General features: G+C 40.8%; 2 protein-coding genes across 2 annotated transcripts; both read left to right on the top strand.

Annotated features, from left to right (window-relative positions):
• The first annotated feature begins 4,349 nt into the window (after nt 1-4,349).
• LOC127138532 (uncharacterized) lies at nt 4,350-12,660 on the top strand. The gene is made up of 15 exons (XM_051065001.1): nt 4,350-4,637; nt 5,592-5,671; nt 5,998-6,115; nt 6,203-6,381; nt 7,111-7,193; nt 7,284-7,468; nt 8,319-8,380; nt 8,582-8,684; nt 8,773-8,892; nt 10,442-10,561; nt 10,671-10,791; nt 10,876-11,032; nt 11,279-11,351; nt 12,011-12,138; nt 12,273-12,660. The coding sequence occupies exons 1-15, from the start codon at nt 4,559-4,561 to the stop codon at nt 12,393-12,395; spliced, it is 1,731 nt and encodes a 576-aa protein (XP_050920958.1). The 5' UTR covers nt 4,350-4,558; the 3' UTR covers nt 12,396-12,660.
• A 1,025-nt stretch (nt 12,661-13,685) lies between these two features.
• LOC127135817 (uncharacterized) lies at nt 13,686-19,286 on the top strand. The gene is made up of 2 exons (XM_051062452.1): nt 13,686-18,145; nt 18,785-19,286. Exons 1-2 carry the CDS (start codon nt 13,686-13,688, stop codon nt 19,284-19,286), a joined length of 4,962 nt encoding a protein of 1,653 aa, XP_050918409.1.
• The last annotated feature ends 357 nt before the right edge of the window (nt 19,287-19,643 follow it).

Genomic DNA, 19,643 nt, shown 5'->3' with positions numbered 1-19,643 from the left:
TTCTATCACTGATCATGACCATTCGTAAGGATCTCTAAAGGAGAAAATTTTAATTTCCGCTGCGTTTTTGATCGTAATTCTCCTTCACCTGCAGCCTATGTGAAGACCATGCATGCATGCAAGCCTAGGAGGCACCAGTCCATATGGCGATGGCATGGTAAGTTTACATGTGTAAGCCAAACCAATTGGCGCCTGCATGTAAACCCACTTATCCATACATTCAAACTTTTGCATGTCTCAAATTATAAATAGCCATGCAAGATTCACTTTTTTTCATCACTAACAATCACTTATTTCTTTGCAAGAACCACTATTTCATATATAACAACCACTGTTTCATATATTTACTATGACAAGATGTCTCTCCTCACTATGGGTGAATTGCATAGAGGCACAATTGCAAACATAACAACTTATGTAAGCGTTTAATTCTTGTATTATTTTTCTAACACAATTTTTTATAAAGTAACTTATTTTATTGTTTATTTTTTATAAAGTAATGTATTTTGGTGTTTGTTTTTTAGGATGTTTCTAGGTTTCGAACTCGTGTCCACGAATTTGTTCACATGGACGCGATGATTTAACCTTATGTCGAACTCGTCGGTTTTAGACATTTAAGCAAAATAATGTCTTGGTCGGTTGATACTAAATTTATTCTTGCATTATGTGAAAGATGGCGTCCCGAGACACACACATTCTTGTTTCCAACCGGTGAATGTACTGTGACGTTAGAAGACGTCTACATGTTATTGGGACTGCCTATCGAAGGTAAGGCGGTAAATGGTAAAACCACTATGTAAATTCAATTTGCATGAACCTCTTGGATGCTGATTTGTTAGATGATAACTCGAGAGGTCAAGGTATACTCCTTTCATGCCTTAAGGCATATTATAACAACTTATAGTTAGATGAGAATTCTATCGAATAGGCTTGAATAATAAAAACTAGGTGTTACATTATGCTTTTAATTGGTTTATTTTTATTTTTCGAAGGTAGTGGTTCTAGTATGCAACTTATGTCGTGAGAGCTGTTTGTGTTTGATGTACATTGGATTTTGATTCAATTTCGGCTGCAGAGCTTGTTTACTAGTAGTACTCTGATAATGTGCGATTATGATTTCTACAAATTGTATTCTATTTGAGGTTTATATGTGTTCATGGTGAGTTTATGAGAGGAAAAGGCAAGAGGCACACTTTTCTATTTCCACGGGAAAAGAAATTATTCTCATTTTTTTTATAAAATCAAACTTGTTTTTTTTAATTATTTTGTTTATTTTATTTTTGTTATATATTATTATTAGAAAAATGAGTTTTAGGTATCAGGCTTCTCTCATGTACATTAGGCTCATTAATCATTTTTGCACCTCCTAGATGTTGTAAATATTTTATGAACGGTTGTTATTCGGCTTCGATGTAATCCATGTGATATTGTAAATATAAAGTTGGGTTACTGCTATTTTATTTCATTACGATAAATCAGATTTTTAACCGCGGATTCGACATTTTTTGCCGTTATGCCGCCAAAATTTCAATACATTAATATGGTATTTTCGCCGCGTTATGACCCTTATGTACGCCACTTCGATTCTATTATCGCTATGTACAAACCGGCTTTGAGCACATTGTGGTTAATTCACTTCAATTATTTCTAAACCGACTTTGTCACTTATTTCCTTCTTTGTTTTAATTAAATTAATTAGTTATTTAATATTTATTTTAATTTATTAATTTTAATAATTAATTTTGATTATTAATTAAGTGGTTTAATTAAATTTTAATCAATTGATTTGATAATTGAAAATTGATTGACTTATGTCATCATCATCTCAAAATCGTTTCAATACCATTTCAATAATCATTTTTAAACCAAGCTCATTCAATCTCATTCATATTCAGAATCATTTCCAATCCATTTTCATAAATCAATTTCAAACACTTGATCAAACGTCAAGTTGTCTGTTAAAATCTATTCTCAATAAAAATCGATTGAAAAAGATTGGAGTGGAAGTATTTTTCTTCTCCTTTCCCGAATGTTCATGTGATGGCGCACTTAGCCTACCATTCGAACATCCGCTGGTAGTTTCAAGTTTACTCTTAAATAAATAAATTGAGTTAATTTCTCTCGTGGATGAAAAAGATTGGGGTGGAAGTAATTTTTCTCGCCTTTCCCAAGTATTCGTGTGATGACCGCACTTAGCCTACCATTCGAATATCTGTCATCCGTTAAAGAAACATGACTTGATTCGCCATACAAATTTCATAATTAATTGATTGAAAAAGATTGAAGTGGAAGTAATTTTCTCCTCCTTTCCCAAATGCTCATGTGATGGCAACACTTAGCTTACCATTTGAATATTTGTCAATCACCTAAAATATTCAAATACATCAGACATATCTTTTTCTCGCCCCCGTGTGATCGAAACCTTTTCAAAAGAACATTTTTTAATCACTTCTAATGAGCATACAAACTAGTGCTTAAGCCTCCATCGAGATTAGACATGTCAATGTTTAACCCTTAGAACGCGAACTAAAACACCCGTCCATTAAAAAACACAAACCAACAAACTATAGCTTTCCCCGAACTACGAAGCTTTGAGTTCCTCATTGTACTCGAGGATACGTAGGAGTGAGACCTGCAATATCGTCAAACACCCTAATAAAAATATTTTTTCGACTCCTTTTCTTTTAAACTTGATTATTAAAAAAAAACAAATAACATAAGCTAGCATTCAATCGTAAATTTAATTAAAAGGTTTCCGTTGAGTACAATGGATATGAGGGGTGTTAATACTTTCCTCTTGCATAATCGACTCTCGAAGCCTAAATTTGATTGTGACAACCATGTTTTTTTTTAAAGTTTTTATCGATATCTTCCTATTTTCTTCATTGGAATAAATAGAGCTCGATGACGACTCTGTTCGAATCACATTTTTCGCGATCATCGCGAATGATCGTATTTTTCGAGATGCAACACTATGATGTGGAAATGATAAGGTTCAGTCATTTATAAAAACACCTTTGATATTACTTCGCCGTTTGTTATTTAACAATAATGAACTAGACAATAAAAAATTACCAAAAGCATCATAGATTATACAACACCGTGTTTGTATTCACATCGCCGAGAATGAAAATTGATAACAATCAAAGAGGAAGAGGACCACCTAACATAAGAATTCAAGGACAGACTTGCCATAAAATTGGAAGCATGTTGCCTTTGCCTGGACATTCACCGAAGTTTGCTCAGCTATACATATATGATACTGATAATAGGATATAAGGTCTTCGATAAGAATTATAATTCTACTTAAGTATAAAGCAATTATTACAAATACATTATATTATCATAAGTTTTATAATGATTTAACCTTGAGTTGTATTATTATAATAAATAGTTTCTTCCTACATGCATCAATAACTATAATATTAAAAAAAATCCCAACTCCATTCACATCTCTCTACACTCAACTCTTAACAAATAACGAGTTTGTTATTCTCTCTATAATATACTAGCGTTCAAACGGGCACTTTCGTGTCCGTTTGTCCTTTTTTTTTAATATACACACATGTCAATATATAAACAGTTATCTTTGATTTTTTGAACATAGTAAAATGATCATATCTAAAGAGGAAATGGAATGAGAGATTGAATAGACATTCAGTTATATTATTTAAAATGAAAAAGGATAAGTTATAAGACAAATATAAAGGTAGTTATCAAACTCAAAAAATAATGAAGAAGGACAAGTTATATGACAAATACAAAGATAGTTATTAAATTCAAAAAAATAAATTAATTTAATTATAAATAGAAGTTGAGGGCAATTAAAGAATAAAAATAAGTCGCTCCAAAATCCCCTATTCCCTTTATATATACTAGCGTTTAAATGGACACTTCCGTGCTAGTTTATCCATTTTTTTAAATATACATACGCATCAAAATATAAATATAATTTTTATTTGATTTTAATTTATATCATTTTATATATAATAGAAGTTATTATTGGAATGGAAGTTATATTTTGAGAGGGTGGTGAAAAATTACAAAAACCAATTTCAATAAATTTTTATTAATATTTTATTTTTTAATTAAATAAATTGTATATATTTAAAAGGGATACGAGTTTATTTAAGTTATTTAATTAAAATACTGTTATTATTCAAAATAATTAATCTTATAATTATTTTAATACTTAATCATTATTTAATTAATTAATTATATAATTAAATAATTATAATATATACAATCAAATAAATAGAAAATAAAATAAAAATCAGCTATCAGCCTTATACTTGTACTAAAAAAATTCAGCAAAATGGAAACTAAAATAAGTTGAGTTAAAATAGATTATTTATGTAAAAAAAATCGATAAAAACACTTCTCAGTCCCAATATGGAACGAGAATGAATCATTCTGAATGATGACAATTGAAATGGAAAGTAAATATCCGATTAGAAAAGAAGAACAATAGATATAGTCATAGATAAAAAGAGAAGATATTGAATGTGTCTCGCCGATAACACACAATCATCGTTCCAACTGCTTCCTTTGATAAGCGATGGCCTCTCCCACCGAGCCTTCTAGTTCTCGCTCCGTCTTTCTCGGCATCGATGTCGGCACCGGCAGCGCTCGCGCTGGTCCATTTCTACCATTCACCTCTTATTTTTCCTTTTTCAGTGATTTTATTAGGTTACAATTGATTGTGGATTTTATTTTATTTTATTGAATGCTTGATGACTTGCATTTTCGTTTCTCATGCGTTTAGAATTTGAGATTTCATTCATGTTGATATGGTAGGTTTAGGTTGTTTTGATTTAGGTTCTCTGTTTTTTCTGATATGATTGAATTATGGTTCAGATATCCGGCGTGTAGTGTGTGTTTGGTTCTGGGGTGAAGAGAATTGATTTTGAATGAATTGATTATGTAAAGTGATTTATGTCTTTATACATTTATATAGAAGTGAGTTGAATAGTAAATTTCAATGTAAAAATCACGTTTAAACTCAAAAGTTATAAATTGATTCTGGTTCTGGGGTGATTATACGTAGAAGTGAGTTGAATAGTAAAGTGACCTGTGTTTGATTCTACGGTGATGAGAATTGATTTTTGTAGAATTGATTTTGATGAAAAGTGATTTCTATTTGGATAGATTTATGTAAAAGTGAGTTGAATAACAACTATCAGTGTAAAAATCACGTTTAAACTCAAAAGTTGCATTTTCTAGCTTCAAGTAGAATCAATTTTGAAGGCAGAATAAATTTTACTTTAGAGGAACTAAGCACCTCAAAACCATTCAAAAATCAATTCTATATCTCTAGAATTGCTTTTGCCTCTTCTAAAAGCCAAAGCAAACATACGCGAATTAATTCTAGGAGGCAGAATCAATTCTACTTTAGAAGAACCAAACAGAATTGCGTTACAATTACTCAGTATTTTACAATATTTCTGATTGTTTTACTATATCTAGCTACTAGTTTTTTTTTGCATATTATGTGATAGCTTTTATCAAGTTTTACTTGTTTAGCGTCTATGTATACAGTGCTGCTGGTATGTTCTAAATGATCTAGTACTCTAACTTTAATACTGATACAGGCCTGTTTGACGAGGAAGGGAAGCTTCTTGGTTCGTCTAGCAGCCCGATACAGATATGGAAAGATGGTGACTTTGTTGAGGTAACTTGATTGGATGGACTTTCTGTAAATCTAATGACTACCCTAAGCTCGTGATATAATAATCAATTAAAGCAATGAGCCTGGTGGTTTCCCGTGAAGCTGTAATATATACTGCATAAGTCTCTGGTGCTGCTGGGATTTCACTACTAGTGCGAACCAATCTGAATCATGTTTCTGTTTGACAAACTGCTTCCATATATTATGTTATTTTCCAAAATGGGGGTGGTGGTTATGAATTTCTAGTCAATTCTTGCAGTTAGATATGTGCTGGTGCTTTCCACTTTCAGTGCTATTATAATGTAGATTCATCCTTTTGTTCTAAACAGCAATCCTCTACAGATATATGGCTTGCAGTATGTGCTGCTGTAAAAGCAGCCTGCTCTAGAGCAAAAGTTGCACCTACAGAAGTAAAGGGCCTGGGATTTGCAGCTACTTGTTCACTTGGTATGCAATTATTTTGAAATTGATGTACTTATTCATGAACGATTTAATTTTTTGTAAAGTAATGGTTATTTATTGTTTATGAATTAGTTGCGGTGGATTCTGACAGCTCACCTGTTTCGGTTTCTTCGACTGGTGATTCAAGAAGAAATGTGATAGTATGGATGGATCATAGAGCTGTAGACCAAGCCGAAAGGATCAATAAAAGTAACTCACCTGTATTGGAATACTGTGGTGGAGGTGTTTCACCTGAAATGCAACCGCCAAAGGTACCATCAGAACTAGTCCCATTATTTCATTTCTGGTTGTCAACTGTAAATGGAATGATCTGCAAAAGTGTTAATTGCTACATCTACAAGAAAATCGGACATGAACTCATAATCTATATTGGGTGATGTTAAGGGTCTCACATTGGACAATATATGGCTTGAACATGTCTTTATAAGTGAGGGAAATCTTCACCCTACAAGCCGGTTTTGTAGGGATGAGTTAGACCCAACCCAAATTCTGAGATGTGGAATTAAATCCACCCCTTTAAACCCAACACATTGAAGGTGTTGGAGGCTGCAATGAAGGCAGGTCAAATGCCGCAATTAAGGCGACTAGGGGTGGACCGCAATTAAGGCGGAAATTTGATTAGATGAAGTTAAGGACATCATAGTTTATTTGAGTAGGTTACCAGTTAAACACAGTTGCTGCTAGGATTGCCTATTGACAAATTATTCTTTCACAAAAAAGAGTTTTTGCTCTCTATGACCTTTTGTTTTCTTGATTTGTACCATTATATTCTTATAATAAGTTTTGGAGTATAGTGCTTGCATAGACCTATTTGTTAGAGAATTATATTTCGTAAGAGTTTCCTTTGAAGCTACTAGACTTGTTAGGTGCTGCATGATATAGTGTGTTGTACTTTTATTTTTAATTTTGAGTATGATACTCCTTTTATTGATTCAATTATGGCTTTAGCAAATCTATACTGATGCAATCTAACTTTCCAGCTTCTATGGGTTAAAGAAAATTTGCAAGAATCTTGGTTAATAGTTTTCAGGTGGATGGATTTGAGTGACTGGTTGTCATACAGGTACTCTATTTCTCAAGTCTTCTTGATGTTTAGGGTCAGTTTGGTGTTCGAATCTTGTTGTATTTGGATTAATTTGTGGCTGTTTTTTAGGGCTACAGGAGATGATACTCGTAGTCTTTGCACCACAGTTTGTAAATGGACATATCTTGGTCATGCTCACATGCAGTATGCAAATGATAAAGATTCCCGAGATATGGAGGCTTGTGGGTGGGATGATGAGTTTTGGGAGGAAATTGGTTTGGGTGATCTTCTTGAAGGACATCATGCTAAGATAGGTATTCATTTGACTAGAATTGGCATTGTCAAGAACCAACTATATCAAAAACTAAATTGTTAGGTGATGGAACTTAAATGGATTTATATTACTTCTCGACACACACTGCTCGTACCTTTTGGACTTGAAATGCTTTGAGAAATTCAATTTTTCATGAAAACAATGGGTTTAGAGGAGGAGGAGGAGGAGGGACAAACTGTAGATTACTTGGTTCATAGTGATTTTGATATAAACCATTTAACCATCTCAAAAGTTTAAGCTATTAGGTGATGGTGGAAATGATTTTATATTTCATCTCTAACAATCCACTTACTTTTATTATTAACGACATGCTTTTAGGCCACCTACTCGAGCATGCACGCACTGCTGAATTTATAATTTGAGCTAATGACCCTTTGTGTAATAGAATGCAAATTTCCCGTTTAAGTAGGTGATTTGTACTGCCTACTCAATTGGAAAATGTGTAAATGCTATATTGTATACATACTTTTGCAATCCCTATCTGCCATTGAATTTTTTTCAATTTGCAATTTTTGGTATGGCATATAAAGTGTGTGCAAAACCAATCTTATTGACCTGATCATATCAACTTTTTGTTCCTTGTCTTGCAATATATTTTCTCCTTATGGAAATTCAATGTCTTAAAAATAAATCTCAAGGAGCAATATGATTAGTTATCATATGTCTGAACTTTTATAATTGTTTGTTTCTTGAAGACTTATTTTATTATTATTTTTCATGCTTGACCGGTGAAAACTTGAGGTAAGCTTATGTATCTGATTTGTGTGCCATTCTTTGCTATTTCTGTCTTCCCACTGCTTATCTTGGTGCTCAATCTATCATAATAACAGGACGAAGTGTTGCTTTCCCTGGCCATCCTTTGGGTTCTGGCCTTACTCCTGCTGCAGCGAAGGCAAGAATTTTGTACTGAAGCTTATGCATTATTTTTAGTTTGAACTGGGGCTTTTTGAGGTTCATTAGTAAATCAAACATGCATTGATTGGTTGGAAAAATGGCACAACTTTTTTCCATATATGGAGATTTTTTCGCTTTGATGGGACACATTCCTGTGACGCAGCTGGTTTTAATACTATTAATGGATTGAAATTTTCAGGAACTGGGTCTTGTGCCAGGAATTCCTGTTGGGACATCACTGATTGATGCTCATGCTGGTGGTGTGGGAGTAATTGAAAGTGTGCCCCCATCTGAAGCTGAAGGTTGTCATGACTTGTCTTATACTTGTGATTACAAGTCAATCCGATAAAGCAATAGTATTCTTAATTTGAGTAACTTATGTATCCTCAGAGCATGACGAGGAAGATATTTGCAACCGTATGGTGTTAGTTTGTGGTACTTCTACATGCCATATGGCTATATCCCGGAGAAAATTGTTCATTCCTGGGGTTTGGGGTCCGTTTTGGTCAGGTAGTCTACTATTTTTCCATTTTATCAATTAAATCTAAATTATGGATGTCATTGTACTACTTTCTTGTGACATTTGAAGTTATTGTGGCCTGTGCACTGTTTATTGTGGGTAGCTACCATGGAAAATTACGCATTTTAGACATTCATGCCAGGATGGTTATGAATTATAGTTTCAACTTTCATTTGACTAGTGTAATTTTCCTCTTTGTTAGTATTAACTATAAAAGCATCTCTAATAAGGGTAATCTAAGTGAATTTATAGAAGGATGAACTCGTTCCTTGTTTTTGTTTTTCATGGAGGAACTTGGCATGGAAAAGTGGGTCGCATGAAAATTGTAAAAGTAGTTTAAATAAGGTACAATATCATCATTAATATTTGGTTCAAAATGAGGTATCATATCATCATTAATATTTGGTTCAAAATGAGGTATCATATCATCATTAATATTTGGTTCAAAATGAGGTATCATATCATCATTACTATAAGGTATTTTATTTTTTTACCCTTGAAGCAAAATGTGTATGAGTTACATACAATATATGATGTAGCATTGTAGGGACCGTTCATTAGTAGTGTATGCAATGCAAAATATATTCTTTAAAAGAAGACTATATAAGATGCTCTAAGTTACTTGGTTGTGGTTGAAAATTCATTAATAGATCCTGCCATTGTTGGAATTAGTATCTCAAAGGTACTCATTTTGGCTGAATATGTCTCATTTTTGCATTGATTCTTTTGTACTTTTTGACTTTATTATCATAAATGTCATTGATATGGGCATCTTTGTCGGCAAATTTTGCATGGTTACTTATTGTTTATTCGATATGTAACATTATTATTGGCATAAAAAGTAGGAGGTATTTGACGTTGGAATTTACTTTTGACTTGATAACCTGTTGTGTCTTTTTGAATTTGGATTGGGCCTAACTCAACCTTATAAAATTGGTTTGTAAGGTGAGGGTTGCCTAAGTTTTATAAATACTATAGATGGCACATCTCTAGGCAATGTGGAACTAAATTCACCCCTTTATACTCAACACGATGAAGGTGTTGGAGGTTGCAATGAAAGCACAACTGAAATGCCGAATTAGGCGGCTAGGGGCAGACCACATTGAAGTCGGAATATCTAACACACGCCATCACGCTCGGGCCTAGTAAGCTTGAAGTGTGGACAATGCGGAAGCCCAACAACATGTTTATGATATTTAGGATAGGTTCTGATACCATCTTAAGATTTGGACTGGGCCCTCACCTCAATCTTACAAAACCGACTTGTAAGGTGAGGGTTATCTAAACTTTATAAACACTACAGATGCCATATCTCGGACTAAATCCACCCCTCAACACCCAACACAATGAAGGTGTGGAGGCTGCAACGAAGGCAACCCAAATGCCACAGTTAGGCTGTTAGGGATGGACCTCCATGAAGGAGGAATTTCTAACAATGTCCATCATCTTCTATTTTATTTAATATTAATCAAATTATTCATCATTGTTTATGTTGCATCTGCAATGTTGTGATACATTTTTCTTTATCTGAATTTTCAGCAATGGTACCAGAATATTGGCTGACTGAAGGTGGGCAAAGTGCTACTGGTGCATTATTGGATCATATAATTGAAAACCACGCGGGTTCTATACTCCTTGCAAATCGAGCTGCTTCCCAAAGTAAGGCTTTTTCTGTTTTTCCATCATTTGGAATATACTAAACACTTACATTAATGAGTCTGTGATTGATGTTTTGGCAAGACTAATTTTCTATGCTTTAATATTTCAGAGATCTCAGTGTTTGAGCTTCTAAACAAGCTCTTGGAAACAATTATGATTGAGCAAAAACTATCCTTTTTAGGTGCCCTAACTGAAGATATACATGTTCTTCCTGACTTTCATGGGAACAGGTATTTGGCAACCATCACCTTTCCTCTTTGTTTTTTGCCATATTGACTTGTGAATAATATGCTGTTATATATGTTGCTCCCCAGGTCTCCCATTGCAGACCCAAAATCAAAAGGAGTTATCTATGGTTTGACACTTGACACAAGTGACAAGCAGTTGGCTCTTCTATACCTGGCAACTGTGCAGGGCATTGCATATGGCACACGTCACATTGTAGAACACTCCAATGCCCATGGTCACCAAGTAAGGATGTACAATGCCTTGACACATATTTGAGGTTATTACCAGTTCTTTGGGTGGCTATTTTTTAACATCCATTTCAAGTTTATATTTGCACCCACTGAAATGTACCTACCTTGCTATGGAGGTGTGGATGTGCTAAATAGAGCCCCCCAGAGTTTATATTTTGTTGCCAAGTCGTTACTCTTGGCTGTGATACAGCGTTGATGGATTTTAATATCATAATAACTTTTCTTTCGTTGCTCACAGATCAGCACACTACTTGCATGTGGTGGCTTATCAAAGAACCCTGTCTTCATTCAGGAACATGCTGATATTATTGGTATGTGTTGAGAAAGGGGTGGGGGAAACGAAAAGTACATATGCATGGACAGTTCATTTTATAAAATGTCACAAAGTATATATGCATGGACAGTTCATTCTATAAAATGTCATGGTGTACAAATCAGTTTAAAATATTAATTAAATTTACTAGTAAGTATTATCCAGGGTTGTATAGTATCAGTCCTGTCTAGTTTGGTTAGATAGTCAACAACAACCAAGGGTGTCTTTGTTCATCTTTTCTACAATAGCCGCTATTCCAATTCTAATCTAATGCTATCATTCACAATCTTATCTTGTTTAGTATTTCCACACATTTAGCATATCATTCTCATCTCTGCTACACATGATGATACTCTCATGATAACATTTTTGTGCCTAACTCTCTGCCCCATACACTAAGTTGTACGATAAAACTTTCTCTATAGCTCCATCAGTACCTTTTTTTTTTATCACATATTACCCTTGAGGCACTTCTCCATTTCACCCACCTCGTGTGAATGAGATGATATACATCTCTCAATTTTTCCTTCATTTTGTAGAGTGAACCCTTTAAATTTTGTACACTGGACCCAATAAAAATGTGTAGCTTCCGATGCATCTAATGATACTGTGTTCAGTTTTTTTGAAAATAATGAATCACGATTATAATTATCCCAGGTTGCCCTATAATTCTTCCAAGGGAAAGTGAATCTGTGCTCTTGGGTGCTGCTATTCTAGGTGCTGTCGCTACAAAGAAATATAGTAGCCTTAGGGAGGCCATGAAAGCCCTGAATGCAGCTGGTCAGGTGTGGACACCTTTATCTCTATCATTATTTACTTTGTATAAAACTTTTGTTTGATTTTGATTATGAAATAAAACTCTTTTCCTCTCTTCGAGTTTTCCCTGAATGACTAATATGGTGCATGGATTGTTGCACAGGTTATTCATCCATCTAATGATCCCAAAGTGAAGAAGTACCATGAAGCTAAATACCGGATATTCCGTGGCCTTTATGAACAGCAGCTCTCTAATCGTTCCATGATGGCTCAGGCCTTGGCATAGCATTGTAGAATGCTAGAACAGTTGGACTCAAACCTTCAATTACATTAGATTTACAAAGCCTATATTCATGCCTCATGCATGCAAAGATTGACATTTTGATGCCATATTGATTTTTCAAAGTTATGTTTTTCAGTAACATTTAAGGTATAAGGGAAAGCAATAATCAATACCTAGATGAAAATTCTTGAACAGATTTATGTACAGTTTCATCCCCCCTTGAAAATTCTTGAAAGGATTTATAGAAACTCCACTTCATTCTTGAAAATTCTTGGAAGTACTGTTTAAATAATGTTACATTAACTCAATTCATGACGAAATTGACAAACTATCAATTTTTCTTGACAATTTTTTTTTTGCTCACAAGTCGGTAAAAAGTATGTTTAGTAACATGCATATGTTTAACAATTTTTTGAACTCTCCATCTCCATGTATATGTTTGGTTTTAATTCAGTGTATTATGTGTTTGATAACTTATCAATTTTTTTGAAAGGTTAATTACTATTTTAGAACAAATTAAAAAAAATATAAAGTTGATAACTTATAAATTGTTGGTTAATTTAATTCATTTATTGATTTGTTATGACATTCTATTTTTCACAATTAGCTATTTGTTCCGGACTGGGCCATGACCCTAGGCACGGCACGGCCCAATACTCGCCAAGCCCACGTCCAAACGGCCATGTCCACACGACCACGAGGACGCGTCAGGTGGACGACAGTCCGCCCGACGAACGTCTCCCCGGGCCCTTAAACACGTGTCGGACAGTGAGCGGGTCCTCCTCGTACGATCTCCATCCACTCACCGTCAACCCACGTTGCGGGCACCTCAGTTGTGTCGGGCAGGGCCTTAACGGCATCCCACTCACCACGTCACCCAACTCCCCTATATTGTCGCCTTAGGGATAGGGGCAGTTGGACCAGGGGGCAGACTTTGGTCTAGGTCTTAACGCTTCTTACGCGTCCCCTGGCAGCTCCTCCTTGGGCCTAGCTAATCCAGCCCATTAGGAGCCTTGGCCCAGCGCTGGGGGCTCACTATAAATACCCCTTTCATGGCAAAGGGGCAGGTATTCTAACTCACACTCTGATAACCTCATTCTGTACCTTTTCTGACTTAAACATTGGAGCACTTTGCAGGTACACCCCCCCTTTCACTTCATTCTCCGGCCCATTCACCAAGACCTTGGAAGGCCCTCCTGATCAGGTGAGATCAGTGGCGCCGTCTGTGGGAACTAGCTATCCCCATCTTCATCAAACGAGGATCAAAAGCTCATTCATTTCTGTCCTTCCAACATGGCCGGAGAACAACATAGCGATCACAGCCGTCCCCTCGTCAACTACAACATGGACGACGGCCCGCCATCCCATGAGGCGGACGTTCGGGACGGTCATCCATCCACCCCGTCTCCAGAGCCCCAAAACAACGGAGATGTCCCTCACGCCCACAATTTAGGGGCAGAGACATTTCATCCCATTCCCGTTCCCGTTGAAGGAGACGCCGTAATGATTGCCATGGTGAATGCCCTCAATCAGGCCGGTTCTATGCTCCACCAGCAGCACGAACGAATCATGGCCCTCGAAGCCGAACGACAAGAGGCCCGGCCCCAGCCGGTGAGTAGGATACAACAACGTCCGGAGCCAACGAAGAAGCGAGGACGTCGCTCTCCCGAACCCCACGCCAGCAGGGCACGCGCCCATCGTGACGGTGGTCGAGCGAGAACATCACCAAGGCGCGGGCACAGCCCCGACAACAACGAACTGTCTCCCTTAAGGAGCGACGAGGAAGATTTGCATTGCCCCCTATCTCGGGCAATAATGGAAGCCCCGCTCCCCAAAGGCATGGAGAAACCGCCAAACCTAGCTGTGTACGACGGGACTACAGATCCCGACGATCACGTCGACAACGTCAACGCGATGCTCGACTACCGCAATGATATAACCGGGCACCTCAAATGCCGACTGTTCTCAACGACCCTCAGGAAAGGGGCCATGGCCTGGTACAAAAGCTTGGCCCCTGAGTCCATTACGTCATGGAGAGTCATGAGGTCCATGTTCACCCGGCACTTTACAGCTTCCCGTCGTCACCCCAAGACTGAGGCGACCCTTGAAGCCATAGTGCAGAAGAAGAATGAAACGCTGCGCTCATACATCGAGCGATTCAACCAGGAAGCTGTCGAGGTAGATACCAGCGAGCACATGAAGAAGTATCTCCTCGAGAGAGGTCTCTTACCCGGCAGTGAACTTAGCAGAGCCGTAGGGATCGAGCCTCCCCGCACCTTAAACGAGCTCCTGCATAAAGCCCAGGCCTACATCAGGTACGAGGAAAAGCAGGTGGCACACAATGCCCGCAGCGGACGTAACGCTGGGGAGACCGAGCACTCAAAACGCGAGGACACGAGCATTTCCCGTCGCAACGGAGACAGACGAAGAGAAGAAAGACCTCGCGAGCTCCGGGAAGGAAGAGGCCCCGCGGGCAGATATAGCGAGTACACCTTACTGACGGCTCCTCGAGAGCGTATCCTCGCAGAATGTATCAACTCTGAATTTAAGCAGGGCAGGGTCAGGTTCCCAAAACCGTCTGCACCAAAGCCCCACACCGACAAATCAAAGTACTGCCGGTTCCACAGAAGTCACGGACACGTGACCGAAGACTGCGTCCACCTGAAAGATGCGATTGAAATTTTAATCCAAGAAGGGCACCTGAAGCAGTACACGAGGAAGAACGAAGCTCCCAGACACGACGAGCCAGAGAAGAAGAGACCCCGGGAAAACACACCCCCCGACAACTCTCCCTATCAAGTGGCCCTCTGCGTGTCACGACCGGAAGATTTCTTCCCCCCCGAACCATTGCCCGAGGGCAAGATCACTGCACTCAGCCCCTGGGAAGACTTCCCTACCACACTGGTGATATCAGGAGGAGGAACTAACGGGGAATCCGCGGCCCTCTCCGTCAAACGCAAGTTCGACGAACTCCTACTGACTGCCCCCGAGCAGAAAGCGACATTGACAAAATACCGGGGAAAATCCAACCCAATATCCTTCTTCCTGGAGGAACTCCCGGGCGGATCCCCGAACTCGGCCATCCCACTATTGATTAGAGCAAAGATGGCCAGATTCGACGTACGACGCATCCTGGTCGACGAAGGCAGCTCAGTGGATATCATGTACGTCCACCTCTTCAAGACTCTGAAGCTAGACAAGACCAACTTAGCCCCCTACGTCGGATCAGATCTCCAAGGATTCAACGGAGCAACAACCAGACCGTGGGGATATGTTGAGCTCCTCGTCACTTTCGGCGAACAAGAAACGGCCAGGGAAGTCAAAATCCAATTCCTGGTCGTAGACTGTCCGTCTCTCTACAATTGCATCTTTGGACGCCCGACGCTGGCCGAACTCACTGCGGTCCCATCCACCGTCCACCTGAAGATGAAATACTACACCAAATTGGGACGTGTGGTCACCATCCATGGTGACATCGAAGCAGCCCGGCGATGCTACGACGCCGCAGTAAAAGGACAGGCCGTAGTCAGCACGAAGAGCAACTGCAACAACAAAAAACTCAAGACCGAGGATCCTGCCCGAGGAGTCAACGCCATCGACCTCGACTGTCGCATCGGGCTGGACGAGACCGGAGAGGGGAGGTTCCCCAAGGAACGCTCTCTCGAACACCCGGTCCGACCAATCCCCGACGGGGAGTTCGAACTCATTCCTCTTGGGGACGATCCGGAAAGGACGGTGAAGATAGGTAAGGGACTACCCGAGCAAACAAGAGAAGAGCTAGTAGCATGCCTCAAAGAGAACTCCGACCTCTTCGCGTGGAATGCCGCAGAAATGCCCGGGCTGGACCCCGAGATCGCGTGTCATAAGCTAGCAGTAGACCGGGCAGCCAAGCCCATAGCACAGCGTAGACGCAAGCAATCGCCCGAAAAGGCAGAGGCTGCCGAGCGAGCTGTAAAAGACCTCTTAGAGGCAAATTTTATTTCTGAAGCCCAGTACACAACCTGGCTCTCTAATGTAGTCCTCGTTAAGAAAAATAATGGAAAATGGCGTATGTGTGTTGATTATACTGATCTTAATAGGGCTTGCCCGAAAGATGCTTTCCCCCTCCCTAATATAGACTCGCTCGTTGACAACTCTGCAGGTTTTAAACTCTTGTCCTTCATGGACGCATATAGTGGATACAACCAGATCCCTATGTCGCCCGCAGACAAGAAACACACAGCGTTCATGACCCCAACGGGCAATTACTACTACAACGTGATGCCGTTCGGGCTCAAGAACGCTGGCGCTACATACCAACGCATGATGAACAAAGTCTTCAAGGACGAAATAGGGGACATGCTCGAAGTGTACATGGACGACATGATCGTCAAATCACACGAGGAGGTAACCCATGCTCGACACCTTACGAAGGTATTCGAGCAGGCGAGACAGTGTAAAATGAGGTTCAACCCCGAGAAATGCACGTTCGGAGTCCGGGCAGGCAAGTTCCTCGGTTTCTATCTCACCGAAAGAGGGATCGAGGCCAACCCCGACAAATGCCGGGCATTCTCGGAGTTTCCGACCCCAAAAACCAAAAAATCGATCCAGTCACTCAATGGAGTGCTCGCCTCACTCTCCCGTTTCATCGCCAAGTCCGCCCAGCACGCATTGCCATTCTTCAGACTCCTTCGCAAAGAGGCTACCTTTGACTGGACCGATGAATGCGAACAAGCGCTACTCCATCTAAAGAAGGTTCTGTCCCAACCCCCGGTCTTATCACGGCCATCAGAAAAGGAAACCCTATACTTATACCTATCCGTGGCAACCGAGGCCGTCAGCGCCGTTCTAATAAGAGAAGCCGACGAAGGACAAAAGCCCATCTATTTTACGAGTAAAGCACTCCAAGGTCCCGAGCTCCGATATCAGCAAATCGAAAAGGTCGCCCTGGCCCTCATCAACACAGCGAGGAGACTACGATATTACTTCCTCGCACACACGATAAAGGTGAGGACCGACCAGCCAATCAAACAGCTGCTCGGGCGCCCGGATATGGCCGGGAGGATGCTCAAGTGGTCATTAGAACTCTCCGAATTCGACATACAATACGAAAGTAGGAAAGCCTTGAAAGCTCAGGCGCTGGCCGACTTCGTCGCGGAGATGACCCACTGCCCGACTCCAGCAGAAAGCGCCCACAAATGGACGATCTTCGTCGATGGCGCCTCTAGCACATCAGGCAGCGGGGCCGGGATCATCCTCGAAAATGAAGAAGGGATCCTGATAGAGGTATCGTTAGCGCTAGCATTCCCAACATCAAACAACCAAGCCGAATACGAAGCCTTCCTCGCAGGCCTGAGGTTAGCCGACGACCTGGGAGCAAAAGAGGTAAAAATATCCACCGACTCCCAGCTCGTGGCCTCACAAGTGCGAGGAGAATACCAAACCAAGAACGACAACCTCCTCGGGTACTTGTCCCTCGTCAAAGAAAAACTTGATAGATTTGAAAAATGGGAAGTTCAACACATACCCCGCGAGCACAACACACGGGCAGACGTTCTCTCGAAACTAGCCAGCACGAGGAAAAAGGGTGGGAATAAATCAGTAATCCAAGAAATTCTCCCGCGGCCCAGCATCGACAAACTACCGCCTCCACTCGAGGTCAACGCTATTGGAGATGCCCACTGTTGGATGACACCCATCTACAATTACCTCACACGAGACGAACTCCCGGCTGACCCGAAAGAGGCGGCCATTGTCAAACGACGCGCATGCTCGTACGTACTCCTCGAAGGCAAACTCTACCGGAGAGGATTCTCCATCCCACTACTCAAATGCGTCGAGGAAGAGAAAGTCCCCGACATACTTGGAGAGATACATCGGGGAATTAACGCTCAACACCTCGGCGGACGATCGCTCGCACGAAAAGCCCTTCGAGCAGGCTACTACTGGCCGACCATGCAAAACGATTCGAAAGAGCACGTCAAAAGATGTGACAAATGCCAACGACATGCCGACATGCACCTCGCACCCCCGAACGACCTCAGATCGTTGTCTTCCCCATGGCCCTTCGCGTGGTGGGGCATGGACATCCTCGGACCCTTCGTCACCGGATCATATCAGAATAAATACCTCATCGTCGGGGTGGATTACTTCACCAAATGGATCGAGGCGGAGGCACTGGCTAAAATAACCGCGCAGAACATTCTCCGGTTCTTCAAACGCAACATCCTCGCTCGGTTCGGTATACCCCAGGCACTTGTCACAGACAACGGGACACAATTCACGGACGGAGGATTCCAGGACTTCATCGCCAGCCTGGGCACCACACAACATTTCACGTCTGTCGAGCATCCGCAGACGAACGGGCAAGCAGAGGCGGCCAACAGGGTAATCTTACGTGGCCTCAAACGCAGACTCGGCGAGGCAAAGAGGGCATGGGTCGAGGAGCTACATAGCGTCCTATGGGCCTACCGCACGACACCGCATTCTACCACCGGGGAAACCCCGTTCCGACTAACTTACGGCACCGAGGCAGTCATCCCGGTGGAGATACGGACGCCAACGAGGAGGACAGAGGAGCCCCTAGACGAGGAAATGAACGATGAAACCCTTAGAGCCGAGCTCGACCTAGTCGAGGAGATACGTTCCGAAGCAGCTCTCCGGGAAACAACCCTCAAACAAAAGATAGCACTACGTCATGACGCGAAAGTCATAAAAAGAGAGTTCCAGGTCGGCACCCTGGTCCTCAGAAGAAACCAGAAAAACCCGAGAGAGGGCAAACTGGCGGCCAACTGGGAAGGCCCTTACCGCGTCCGCGACAAAACGAGCAACGGGGCCTATTACCTAGAAAACCTACAAGGAGAACAACTCGCTCGACCATGGAACGCAGAAAAACTTAGACAATATTACAGCTAAGTACGCCACGGGGAGACGTGGCAGGTACGGCCACGCTCTTCGTCCCCAAAACCCCAGGGAGGAACCACGAGACCCGGGAACGATCCGGGGTCACACAACAAACACAACCCTCCCCGACGGTTGGGATCTTGACCAAGACCCAACGTCGAAGTACCAAGACTGGCAGGGCACCCAGCTCGCGATGGGAGGACCCAAGCCTCGGGACCAGGGTTCGAACAACGGACCCGGGCTTCGATACCCACGGGCACAAAGCCCGACACTTCGTCGGTTCCCTAAACCGAGGAGATTAACAAAGTCGAGCAGAGTACGAATTCATGCAAACAAATATCAAACACAAACGAGCACAATGAACGGTAA

The sequence above is a fragment of the Lathyrus oleraceus genome, chromosome 4 (assembly GCF_024323335.1).
Source record: "Lathyrus oleraceus cultivar Zhongwan6 chromosome 4, CAAS_Psat_ZW6_1.0, whole genome shotgun sequence".
NCBI classification, from domain to species: Eukaryota; Viridiplantae; Streptophyta; class Magnoliopsida; order Fabales; family Fabaceae; genus Lathyrus; species Lathyrus oleraceus.
The sequence above is the reverse complement of the archived record's forward strand: the minus strand, read 5'-3'. Positions and strand labels throughout refer to the sequence as shown.